Raw genomic sequence first — 14,373 nt, forward strand, 5'->3', positions numbered from 1 at the left:
GCATGAACAAATATCACAGATTTCTTTGCTTAAACTCCCTTCTTTATATATAAGAAATAAGTAGTTATTAATAATAGTAAAACATATTATAGACATAACTATCCAATAGATAGAATATCCAAAAATCTTTAAAATAAAGTTTTTTAAATGTGCAAGAGTAATTCAAGTAACCAAGTAAATCATTTTGTGTTTACTAATTCTTTTTTAGAAGATGCCGAAAACCATATTAGATAATTAGTATGAAGTTGAGCTCTACAAGATATTTTCTCATTTATTTATAATGATGTTTTCAACTTGATAACTACATGTCAAGGACTCTATTTTGGTAACTGTGGTTTTGTCCTTTGAGAAAAGAAAATAAGAATGGATAAGTAACAATAACAGCATTTTTTAAAAAAAAATCCCCAAAACCCAGAAATTTGGTTAAACACAACTACAAAGTCAACAGGTATAGAAAAACTTAAGTTTTTATGACTGTAGAAAACATGCTAGCTTCCCAAAATAAATTGATACAATCTCTTCTAGAGTTTCTCTTTTCTGTGTTAAACTCTTGACCATATTCTGAAATACATCTATCTTTTTGTAAACTGACTTGTTTTTAGTTTAATAAAAATATAACAAATGTTATAATGGGATAATTTCTATTCTGGGATATGACTGGCAGTTTATATTAAGAATAATAATATTAATATGAAGTAAATCTTTGAGAAAGTCTAAATGGATTTACTTGAAACTATATTATTATAATGCCTTTTTGAACACTGGTCTATAATCTTTTATAAAATGTTTATACTACTAACCTTTAGTGTTACCTACATATTTATTTCTCTATCAGTGTTTGGTTTCAATTCAATTTGACAAATATTTTTTGAGTATTATATGCTTGGTTTTCTACTGAAGAGTGTAGAAAGATGGGGAAGACAAATTCCTGACCTTGTGGAGCAATAACTCTAGTAATGACAAATGTTCTAATATTGAACATATAAAGTAGAATGAGATGAAAGCCATATAACCATCAGAGAGTGCTATGGATTTTCAAGGAGGTGGAAAATATGCATGATTGGAAGGATGAGAAACAAGCTTTACCAAACTATTCTTTTGAACAGCGTTTTGAAGGATGGTAGAAAATTTTATGTAAGGAAAAAAGCATTTAATATAGACAGCTGCCTTATGCGTATAGTCTTAACATTCGAATATATACCCCATGTAAAATCAAAACGTAAAAGGAACAGGTGAAATAAATAAAAATTTAATAGCATAGTGACTACTCTTGCTACTCAATAGGAATGTGTTAGGGCATAGATAGTAGAAGAGAATCAGTTCTTTCCTATGCTGATCTTTGTTCCATCTCTAAGTGAATTCATTATAAAATTCTAATTTTTATATTTGCTTTTTATTTTATGCTAAGCATTACCTTGTTTATAATAGAGTTATAGGTACAAATTATCCTGAGCTATATACATAGAACCATGTATATTAAGTTTAATGTGTGATTTTTGGGAGGTAATTTTGAACATACGCAGTTTTACATGCTGAATATTCAACCTTATTTGTTTAATCGAATTCACACAAAAGATGAAACTCTTATCTAAAGGTATAAAAGCAGGAAAGAATGGGACCTGTTCAAAAAGCAATAATGAAGCAGTTCGGGGCCCCTAATTCAAGAAGCGTTTCTTAATCTGATTATGGTTAAGAAAATTGAGACACTTTTTGAATTAGCAATGGAGATTGTCTATAAGATTCAGCAAATTTGAACGATTGAAAGATTTTTTTAAAGTATGTGCTTAGGTCACATCTTGAGGTAAGAGGAAGCCAAAACTGTGGAGAGAGTGGATTGAAGCTAATGACTGTCAGGGGAAAACACAGTTGGCCACACAAAGATCTGAGTGAGAGATAATGAAAGCTTAACCTTAGGTTATGAGATGTGAGTAGAGAATGGAATGGGTTATGTTGGAGATATTGCATAAGTAACCTCAGTAGGACTAGGACTTGGAAAATGATTTCAAGTTAGAAGTGTCAAAGGGTGCTTTCCGCTTTAAATCTGAGCATACAGGGGATTACATATTCTAAAGGAAATGATATATTCTTACTCCTTTCTGACTTTGAAGAGAAAGTAGAATGTTCAGCAATGCATCGGGAAAAAATGGGTTGGAAGTGGGGAGTAAATGTCAGTGGCAGAAATTTTGGAGTCCTAGAGGTGATGGTTAAAACTGGGGACAGAATAGATTGCTATGAAGACTTTGCAGAAAGATGAGAATGAGCAAAAAAACTAAGAGAAAAATATCTACAATGCTGGACACATATTATGTGCTCAACAGGTATATTTTAAAATTAAATATAAGGGACAGGTAGAGGAAAATGGGCAAGGGAAAGTGAAATAAAAAGAGGACTCTAAATGCCATGTGGCTAAAGAGAACAATCCAATGCGAGAATTCATAAGAAAATATTAAAAGGAGAGGAAATGCAGCAGGGTTAAGTGTTGCAGAGAAAGAAGCCGAGGTGCAGTACTAGTAGTGAAAAATGTCATTCATTAAGCTTCTCCTGTGTTCTAGGCACTCTTTGTACATTCTACCAGTTATTATTATCATACCTATTCTACAGATCAGAAAACCATAATGTGGAGAGGTTTAGTAACTTATCTGCACTCATGCAGTTACTGAATGGCAGAGTAGGACTCAAAACACAGAAGAGCATAAACTAAGAAATCATTCCTGGTGACCATCGAAACAGCCATTTCCATCAAGGGAAGCCATTGGATGTTAGATTGCAAGGGGTGGAGGAATTAGTGAGACATAAGACATCGAGATACTTATATAAGGTGATTTAATGAAGTGAAGAAGGAAGACAGGGAAAAGGTAATAAAATCAAAGAAGTGTTTTTCAGGTTATTGGACTAAATATAGTTATATAGAGAAAGAAAAATTAGTGTGGAGAAAGAAATAGAAGACCAAACAAGAAAAGTGACTAAGCTCCCACAAGGATTAGGAGGTCACAGGATCAATATCTAAAGAAGGGGTTGGGGGCGCTGGCTCACACCTCTAATCCCAGCACTTTGGGAAGCCGAGGTGGGTGAATCACTTGAAGTAAGGAGTTCGAGAGCAGCCTGGCCAACATGGTGAAAACCCATCTCTACTAAAAAGAAAAAAAAAAAATTTAGTCAGGTGTGGTGATGCATGCCTATAATCCCAGCTACTCAGGAGGCTGAGGCAGATATTGCTTGAACCTGGGGGTTGGAGGTTGCAGGGAGCTGAGGTCGCGCCACTGCGCTCCTACCTGGGCAACAGAGCAAGACTTTGTCTCAAAAATAAATAAATAAATAAATAAATAAATAAATAAATAAATAAATAAATAAAATAAATCTAAAAAAGAGCCCTCCTGGACAAAAAGGAGCATTGTTTATTCTTCTTTACAGACAGGACTGAAGGGAAACAACTAGAGTAGGCATACAACAAAAGGTTTAAAGCTGTCAGCTCACGAGGTCAGGAGATCGAGACCATCCTGGGGAACATGGTGAAATCCCGTCTCTACTGAAAATACAAAAAATTAGCCGGGTGAGGTGGCAGGCGCCTGTACTCCCAGCTACTTGGGAGGCTGAGGCAAGAGAATGGCGTGAACCCAGGAGACAGAGTTTGCAGTGAGCCGAGATCTCGACACTGCACTCCAGCCCGGGTGACAGAGCGAGACTCTGTCTCAAGAAAAAAAACAACAAAAAAAAGTCACTGGGAGGAATCAAGGAAAAATATAGGAGGCTCATAAGAAGAAAAATGCAAAATATTTTATTAGCTTTCTGGCACATAAACAATGAACAGCTTGCCATATTATTTTCATCAGAAATAATTAGAAGTATTCCATAGGGCTGGTTCCAGAAAGAAAAAAAGGGATGCATTTAGAAATATTTCATATATAACCCATCATATAATTCTAACAAAATCACTATACCATTATAGGTTATTTTTGGTTCTAATAATCCAGATTGGTTTTCCACAATGATTAAATTCATCATTTTATTCTGTATTCACTGATACAACAATAGGGGAAAGAAAACAAAACAATCCAAAAATAGACAAGAATAATGTTCTGCCATTCACAGAAGCCCATAGAGAATTTTCATCACACAGCAGATCAGAACAGAGTATGATGCCACTGTTAAAGTTAAATCCACATGTGTGCCAGTCAGTTCTCTATGCCAGTCAGTTCTGTTACATTCTTCTGCTAAAAGATCACTTGTCATTAACTAATAACACTACTCTGGAACTTGATTTCAAAATGTATGTTGCTTGTTCCAATGGAATGTAGAGTGGAAGGTAGATGAGTCAGCACCAAACTATCACAACTCTTAGAAAGGTAGTCAAAGAAAGGTAGTCAATCAAAAAAGGACACAGTAAAAGTTATGATGCCTTCTCAGTCATTCTTCCTAGCCACTTTTCCCCATACTTAGAGACAAACAATGACAATAGTTTCTTGTAAATGAAAACAGAAATGTTTTTATTATAGAAAGAATATACTTTTATTTTCTTTTCACCACTTAAACAATATTACATGCTATGCCCACTCTTGCACTCCTGCACTTTTCCCTCAACATGTAATCACAGAGAAGTGTACATGTCAGTGCATTATAATGACTTCCAAATCTGCAAGGCATTCTACTATATAGATATATCATGTTTGCACCCAGTGCCCTATTTTGCCTATTTAGGTTGTTTGGGACCTTTAACTATTAAAAGCAATTTAATGGCAAATGAACATTTGAAAATATACTCAAAATAATATGTCATTAGGAAAATGCAAATTAAAACAATAATGAGATACAACTGTACACCTATCAGAATGATGAAAATCTGGAACAGTGACAACACTAAAGGTGTTCAAGGATATAGAGCAGCAGAAATTTTCATTCATCTTAAGTGAATGAATACAAAATGGTACAGCCACTTTGAAAGACAGTGCAGCCATTGCTTACAAATACTGAACATACTCTGACCCTACTATCCTGTAAATGGACTCCCTGGTCTTTACCCAAATGAATTGACAACTTATGTCCACCCAAAAGCCTGCATGTAGATATTTACAACAGCTTTATTCATAATTGCCAGAACTTGGAAACAACAAAGATGTCCTTCAATGGGTAAACAGATTAAAAAATTGTGGCACAATGGAATATTATTCAAAGCTTAAAGATTTCAACTACCAACCCGTGAAAAGGCATGAAGGAAATTCAAATGCATATTACAAGGTGAAAGAAGTCAGTATGGCAAGTCTACATATGATGTGATTTCAGTGACATGACACTCTGGAAAAGGCAAAACCATAGAGACAGTAAAAAGATCAGTAGCTTCCAGGAGCTAAGGGGGAGGGAAGAATAAACAGGCAGGGTACAAAAGATTTTTAGAGCAGTGAAATTATTCTCCTTGATACTATAATGATGGATACATGTCATCATATATTTGTCAAGATCCATAGAATATACAACATCTAAATAAAGTAAACCCTCATGTAAACCATAGACTTTGGATGAGAAAGATGTGTCAGTGTAGGTGCACTGATTATAACAAATGTACCACTTTGGTGAAGTATATTGACAGTAAAGAAAGCTGTGCATGTGAGGGCGGTGGGAGTATACAGGAAGTCTCTGTATTTTCTGCTTAATTTTGCTGTGAACCTAAAATTTGTCTAAAATATAAAGTCTATTTTTTTAAAAGTCATAAACATTTTGATATATATTACCCATTTTATTCAGTTCTAAATATTTAAATATATGTATGATTTCTTAGTTAATCCAGATTATCTTGAAGTACGATCCTAGTTTCCAAATACATTTTTAAACATCATTCTGCTATAGATTTCTATTTGTGTGTGTGTGTGTGTGTAGAGAATGCTTTTTGTAAATTGCCAATTATTTGAAATACTTTTAAGACTTCTTCAGAACCTAACATATGGTCAAATTTGAAAGAGTTTTCTATAACTTTGGTGTACATGGAAGAGTATATATGTATTGGTTTAAGTTTATTAAACACATTTAATAAAGCTTTAAATAAATATCTTTGTACATCTCACTCCTCAAATGCATGAATATATCTATGTGATAAATTCCTAGAGGCGGAATTGTGGGTAAAATTGGAGACACATTGTAAACATTGAAATATATTGCTTTCCATAGAGGTTCACCAATCTCCACTGAAAGCAAAGTGTCTGCTTCCTGTACTCTCACCAGCATGGGTATTACTGGGCTTATTTATTATCAATCAACTGATGTCGAAAGAATGCAATCCCACTGTGGTTTTGAACCACATTTTTCTTATAGGTGTTACAGACCGAATGTTTGTGTCCAGACCAAATTCATGTTGAAATCCTAATCCCCAGTGTGATGGTATTGGGAGGTTTGGGAGGTAATCAGTTACGAGAGTAGAGTTGGCATATCATAAGAAGATTGCCATCTGCAAACCAGGAAGAGTGCCTTAGACACACACCAGGTTTCCCAGTTCTTGATCCTGGACTTCTCAGTCTCTAGAACTGTGAGAAATAAATGCTTGTTTTCTAAACAACCAAGTTTATGATAATTTGTTACGGCAGCCTGAACTAAGATAGTCTCATTTTCCACCTTTTCCTATTGCAACTATTCTGCTTGTCATATCTGTGCTGAATTCTTAGTCATTTTGGGAGTAATATTTTTTCTTTTTCTTTTCGAGGGTCTCAACATACTTATTGTAAACTTATCTTTCAGACATATACCTTATTTTCATTTAGTCATGAATAATTTATTTTGTAATGACTGATTTTGATGAGATAGTTTTCTTCATATATGTTAAAATTCTGGTTTGTAATCTCATCTTGGATCACAACTTTCATTTTCCTCTCTGACTTTATGAGTTTACTTGTGCCTATCTACAAGCATTGCTGCTTGGACTTTGGCCCACCCCATTATTTCCAGCAATCTTGGTTCAGAAATACAACTTATATTTTTTGTGTGAGATTCTATCCTAAAACAATATTGGACTTTTATCAGATTCAATCTCCAAGCCAGACAGAAGTTCAGCTCAATTGCCATGCCTGTGTCCTCCCATCTCTTTAGGCACATGACTCCATTCAAGTAACTACCGCTGGCAGCAACTAGCAGTGATATGTATAGTTTTTCAACTCTCCTTTCAAAAGCAGATGGAATTTCTTTCCAGATTCTGATTTCCAGTAATGCCGGCCTCCAGATCCCAGCTTCATGTGGGACAGCTTTATTTCTATTGACCCTAAGATCTGAGCACCCGTTCATTTCTGCTAGCCTACATACCCAACTCAGTAAGGTACTCAGCTTTAGCTCAGCACACCGCTTGATACTGTGCTATATTTCTGTTCCTCAGAGATACATATTTTTTGTTCATCAGGCAGTATCTCCTTTATTTTATCCTGTTATATTTTATCACCACTTCTGTGTGTTGAGAAGTGAAAACAGAGAAGCAGAAAGTTCAGAGTGTAAACGTGAAGTCTCACCTTCACATGAATTCCTTTTTTATTGTTTCAATGACATTAGAATACTTGCGTGAATACACAACCATTTATTACCATCCCTATTGATAAGCAATATATTGTTTCTAATTTTTTACTATTAAAAATAAAATGACTTCTTGAATATCTTTGTGCATATATAACCTTATACAATCCTACTTTTCTTTACATGAATTTCTACAAGTAGGACAGAAGGATTAAATTTACATTCCTACAAATAGCTGGAGGGCCTATTTTCCCGGTACCTTGCCATCACTATGAAGAAAGGCATTTCTGAGTTTCTTTTCCACGACAGAGTGACTGAAAATTCACTTCCCTTTTCCCCAGTTATAATACAACTGCTATTTGTTAGTCTGGAGTGTAAGAGAACAGATGAGGCACAATGCATTTCTTGGTCAAAAATAGGACCTTTGAGATTACAAGTTCTTAAGTCATGACTGTTCTATTGTACTTGAAGTTAGCTCTCATTCTCATATAATAGGAATTTAAAAACCTAATGTGCCTATGTTTTGAACACCAGTAGATGACAATTTATGTATAAGAAAGCTGTTCTAATTACCATATATAAATTCATTAGCCTGAAACTTTTCAATGTTCAGCTAACATTTTAAAAAACTTTGAAAATAATCATGAACTTTGGATTAAACATTGTGGGTAGTTTAAAGATCTTACAGCTTGTAAAACTGAGAATTTAAAGTGAATGAAAAAATATCAAAAGGTTTGTAGATGAATACATATTTTAAATCATTGCTTTTATTTGTGGTTCATTTTAATGACTGCAATGTTCATAGAAGTCTGTCATCAATGTGACTTTGTAATTGTGCAACTCTTCTGAAGTTGAATAAATTGTGGTTTACTATATCCAAAACACAGATCAGATTAGAAGCAGATGGATAAATTATTACCTTTCAGTTTTTCCTTTCAAAGTGAAACATGTGTTTTATCACAGTTTGTTTTTACATTAATCTTTTGCTTACCTAAAACTATTTGGTAGAAACATCTGATGTTTAATTAAAAGCATTATTAAATCGATAATCCAAATCTCAAGTCAACACATATAAAAGTGTTCCAGAAAATTCAGTTCTCTAAAGATAGCCAGCTTTCCTCATCATACTTCAGATTTATTTTGATGTTGAACCATATTCACAGGAAGTTGTTTTATAAGTGTTCATTGCAAAATATCAATACACATTTTAAAATAAATCACAAGCACTTAGAATATTCTGTTAAATTTACTTAATCGTACTATTTATTATTTACATGCTTTGTCTGCAAATTTTTTTTTCTCAACTGAAAGTTCAAACTAGTTTTTATTAATACATAGCTTTGAGAATTTACATTACTGTGAATCTCCTTATAATTTATTTCTGTATAGAGAAATTGCAGCCTGGTTTTATGTTTCGCGTCTCAATTTGCTTTAACAGCATATTCAAGTAATTGAAACTCAGGATTTTCCATATTGGTTTATATGTTGTTTTAACAAAGCTTTGCCAGTTTCTTTTTCATATATGTTTTAAAAACTGTTACCTGCTATATTTTAAGTTAATACAATCAGAAAAATGCCAGAAGTTATATGGAGAAAATATACACAATATATGCTTTGAAGTATGTTAACTCGAGTCAAATAATTGGCTCTTTGGCATTAGAATTCCCCTATTAAATGAAATCTATTTATGCCATCAATAATTCATTCATTTTACAATAATTCGTCTGCTAATTTTCAATTAATACATGTTCCAAAAAGACCATTTCTAAACTTAAAATCACATGTTTCTAACAAATAACCCTAAAATTATGACTCTTTATGTAACATTTGAAGAGAGTCACATAATTGTGAAAAATATTGTTGGAGAAAAATGTTTTGGAAACACAATTTCCTTGCTAGGAAAAGGCTTCAGGAGTATGTATTTATCTATACCTATGTTAGCTTGCATTTATTTTTCTTTTTTCTTATTGGAATATTTAATTGTAACCAAGAAGCATGTTTAAGAAAAGAAAGACAGTGCTTTTTTATACCTTTAAATGTACATCAGCCCCGTGGCTTTCACAGTGTTTTCTTACACCTTTTACAACTTCTTATTTGTACTTTTTGTTAGAATATGTAATTATAGGGAGCAAAAGAAATCACTAAGAGCTCATGATTAAGCAATTGAAAAACAATTTCACATCAAAGAGAGATTCCAGAGATGTTATCATGAAATCTACAGAAAATTATTTCCATGGATTATTTGGAGGATGATACCAACCATTTCACAAATTAAACCACAATAGCTCATTGTAATCTACTTTTCTCTAAACTTCAACACATCATCTGGCATAAAGCGGGAAGAAAATAAGTTTATCATTTCAACTGGTACTCAGTATATGTAATAAAATATAGTAGAATATAAGACATTCTATTACTATAACTTTTCCATTTTGGTTTCCTATTTGTATACACACACACACACACACACACACACGCACACACACGCACACACACTAAACCAAAATGGAACAGTCATAGTAATAGGGTATCTTTATAAAACACAGTAACAGCCCCAATGACCCTCAAATCAAAGCTTTAAATGGCAGTCAGCATCTTCCTCAAAATAGAAATAAGCAATAGTACAGTAACATTTAGGAAATTAGTTGAAAATAAATACATATAATTCTATCTTTCTTTTCTAAGTCATCTTCATTTAAATTTTAGGGTGAGGCCTTATCTACGGAAAGAGAAATGCTGCCAGCTGGTTTAGCATGCTTATCTCTCTCTTGATTCTGAATTTCCAGATTCTGTATTCCAGATTGCCTGGTTTAAAACCCCAAATCTCAAAAATAAATAAACAAATAAATAAATTAATTAATTAAATTAAATCCTAAGTCTGACATGTTGGCTCTGTGAGCGTGAGCAAGTTAAAAACTTCTCCTTGCCTCATGAATCCATGCAGAGAACATTCATAGAATTATGCTAGCCCCATTGATAGTTCTCCCTAAATGTTAACCACTATTATTATACATGAGCACATCTGCCAAAAATGTAAGATTACTTTTTACAAAGGTGAGATACAGATTCAGCCTGGGCCAAAAGGACCCCACACTCAGGGAGACCCAATAGAAGCCAAAAGCAACGTTCACTTACCTGTACTCCAACAGGAAAACTTGGTTTTGTGGTCACACGATCGTATGGTACCATCGCAACCTTTTTCATCACTACCGTCTTCACAATCTTTTTCTCCATCACAGCGCCACAAATCAGGAACGCAATTACCATCAGGGTGGCATTGAAATTCATTTCCATTACAGCCAGCAGGAGAACGAATCTCTTAATTTGAAATGAGGAAGAGAGAAGCAGAGGGGGGCAAGACAGGAGAGAAATTATGATTTTACTTGTTGGTAGTTTTTATTTCACATTTTTTTTCTTTCTTCAGGCATTATTATAATGCTAGAGAGAATACATTTTTACTTTAGATGGTTAATAAGTATACATATACTCTAGTATTTTCTAATTCATTTAAATAACATTAATAGTCCGATAAAATGATGTTTCTTGCCTCCCCTAAAATTTCTGCAAGTACTATGTACATTAGAAAAGAAGAAGTAAGATAATTTGTGGATATTCTGTTGTGGTTTGTACTCATGTCTAAAGGATGAAATCTTTAAAGGCTTTTCTCTATGACACATAAATTAGGTTTATACATTCTAATCTTAATGATAAGACCTTGGCTGATTTTCTTATCTTTTCCTGGGTAATTTCTTTCAAATTATTAAGAAGCAAATAACCAAAAACTAGCAAGTACTTTCTAACAAAATCTTTGAAGAATAGCATTCAAAAATTTGAGAAATAGATACAAAAAAACAGGTAATAAATGTAACTTCTGGACATAAGATTTCAATTCTAGAATCAGAATAGACACTTAAACGTAAGAATTGAATGAAATACTATACATTCAAATTTATCAATTAATAATTCATAACAATGAGCAGGTAACATTATTGCCCCAAATCTGATGATTAAAAATATAGGATAAATTCTGAAGGTAAACATAAATAAAAGTAAGAAAATATAAATGTTGGGATACAGATGTTTGGCAGTTTAACAATTGAATTACATGACTAATCTGCAGCTTATTAAAATTTGTTTTAACATCTAATGAGATATATTAATCTGTATTTCCAAATACAGATATTTTAGTAGATATTTTTAGACCAAAGTTTTAATGTAACAAATTTATTGTGTATCTTGCATAGCTCTATGTAGCAATTAATGTATAAGCTACCTATAGCAGCAATTGATATATATAATTATGATTAATTTGAAGCAGGTTCAAGTGAATTTCTCATTATTTATTACACTGGTTTGGTAGATATCTATGGTTATAAATTAAGGTTAATCTAATGTCAAAGCTCATAATAACAGTGATATCACCAAAGCAGTCACTTACTCTTTTGAGACCTCTATTTGTTCAGTGAGAATGCATCACCAGGGTTGATGTGAGAATTAAATTAGATATCTATAAAGGATTAATTCAACCACAAAGTTTTGTTGCTGTTATTTTCTATAATATAAATGGTTTAGTTCTTTATTTTTTCTTTATTTAAAGACTTTCAGCAATTATAATCTTTCAGGTGATACAATATTATAAAGATGTTCAAGATGGACTTGACCATACATCCTAAATATTGCTTGTGCAGTAATGCTGAACTAATAAATAACCAAGGAGAAACAACCCTGTGGAAGCAAGGGTAAAGAAGTTCCATTGGTCAAAATGAATTGTAATAGAAAACCACAAGGACTAATTTTCAAAAGTGACCACTGCTAAGAACACATGCAATAAAAAAGCGTTGAGTTTTGGCTTGCTTTAAATCCCCTCCAAAAACAAAAACTTTATTTTTCTAGTATTCTAGCTATCTAATTCATTCTCACTTTGAACATACCATCTTTATGGTTAGATAAAATACTTGGTTTGCACACACACAATCAATCACACACAATCAATAAAGATGGTAAAGTCTGTGCACAAGGGGGAGATATATATAAAATGTGATATAGCAATTTCCCACCATATTTATTTAGGGTCTGCAGAGTGCTCTATATAGAAATATATTCAATGATTCAAACAAATGTATTTAGAAAATATCTGGAAAAAGAAAACAAGAAATAGGAATGCAACAATAAAAAGAAAAATCAATCAACAATATAGTATAACTATTTATATCATATTTGCATTGTATTAGGTATTATACATAATATAGAGATGATTTAAAGTATATTATGGGAGGATGTGCATAGGTTATATGCAAGTACTACATCATTTCATATAAGAAACTTGAGCATTCTTGAATTTTGATATCTTCAGGGTCCTGAAACCAATCCCCAGTGTATATGGAGGAATGACTGTATGACATAGCTACTACAGTTGTAAAGAATTATTTTGGGACTGGTTTCATAAACAAGATATTGTGAAGTCTTTAAGCCTAGGTTATAACTTGAAACTCCTACATTAGTTCAATACTCAGGAAGAAGAAAAGAGACAACTCAGATAGACCTCCAAGGCCCAATCAGCTCTGTGCATCACTCTATGGTGAAGAGCCCAGCTTCCCTGCAGCAATGAAAGGGCTTTTTTTCTTCTTTCCTTCTACTTAACTTTCGTTGAAAACAAAACAAAACATACCTTGGCTCATCTGACTTTTATAGCCTGTAGTATGAGCTCAACCAATAACATTTAAAAATTGTATTTCAGGTAATTGTCAGAGATTTCAAATATTTAATAAAGAATGGAAGGTGTAATCTATTGATTTTTCCACATTCTCGAAAATAAGAATCAAAGACTGGCAGCTCATATATTGAAACTGTTCCTCAGTATGTTTGACGAACACACTATTGGTCTTTTAAAAATCTGAGAATTTCCAATAAAAACCTAGATTCTCTAGTACTTTGAAAATTAGGGAGCGTCTTGGGCTGGCATCTTTGCAAAGTTGACAGCTACTACCTGCTTTATATGGGGCCAAACTCAATTACATTAGCACCTTCCTTTTATAAAGATCAAAGCAGAATCTTTGAGGAGAGAGAGTATGCTGTTATTGTCTAAGGTTTTTTCCATTTGCTTTGTTTGCTATTGTTTATTTATTTGTGTTTCATGAGTGAATCCACTCATTTGTTTTCTTATTCTAAATAAATATTTACCTTATACATTTAAATACAAATGTTATATTTACCTGGAGATTTTCTTTTTTTTTTTTTTCTTCTTAAGCTACCCATGTCTGAACCTCTGTATGCTGACATAACATCTACTAACGGTCACCATAAACAACTGCATTATAATAACATAAAACAAGAGTATAGTCCGAAGAAGAAAATATAATATTGTGAACTTTCAAACCTAAAGAGGATAACGATTCTCTAATAATGCACATACACATCACTAATGTGTAACTCCTTGTCTTGGTTATATATTCTCCCCAGCCTGGATTGCCCTCTTGTCTTCAGAATGTCACCTACTAATGTCCATGATTTTTGCTGTTGTTTTTATTTTTGTTGTTTTTGAGACAGGGTCTTGCTCTGTCACCCAGGCTGTAGTACAGTGGTACAATCATGGCTCATTGCAGCCTCAACCTCCTGGACTCATACAGTTCTCCCACCTCAGCCTCTCAAGTAGCTGGGACCACAAGTGTGTGCCACCACACCCAGCTAATTAAAAAAAAAATCTGTACATACAGGGTCCTACTTTGTTGCCTAGACTGGTCTTGAACTCCTGGCCTCAAGAGATTCTCCCGCCTCAGTCTCCCAAAGTTCTGGGATTCCAGGCATGAGCCTTTGCACCCAGCTAATGTCCATTATTTTTAGGACTCATTTGACTTTAAAAAAATACCTAGGATTGGGTCTATATATTCGGGAACT

The 14,373-nt window shown here is 33.3% G+C and overlaps 1 protein-coding gene across 2 annotated transcripts in view; it reads right to left on the bottom strand.

Annotated features, from left to right (window-relative positions):
• The window catches only part of LRP1B (LDL receptor related protein 1B), a 1,892,531-nt gene that overhangs the window by 677,186 nt on the left and 1,200,972 nt on the right, over positions 1-14,373 (bottom strand). For both annotated transcript variants that reach the window (XM_031008804.3, XM_055380092.2), the window contains exon 21: positions 10,615-10,797. In XM_031008804.3, the coding sequence (XP_030864664.2) occupies positions 10,615-10,797 (183 nt within the window). The remainder of the gene's footprint in view (positions 1-10,614; positions 10,798-14,373) is intronic.

The sequence above is a fragment of the Gorilla gorilla genome, chromosome 11 (assembly GCF_029281585.2).
Source record: "Gorilla gorilla gorilla isolate KB3781 chromosome 11, NHGRI_mGorGor1-v2.1_pri, whole genome shotgun sequence".
NCBI classification, from domain to species: Eukaryota; Metazoa; Chordata; class Mammalia; order Primates; family Hominidae; genus Gorilla; species Gorilla gorilla.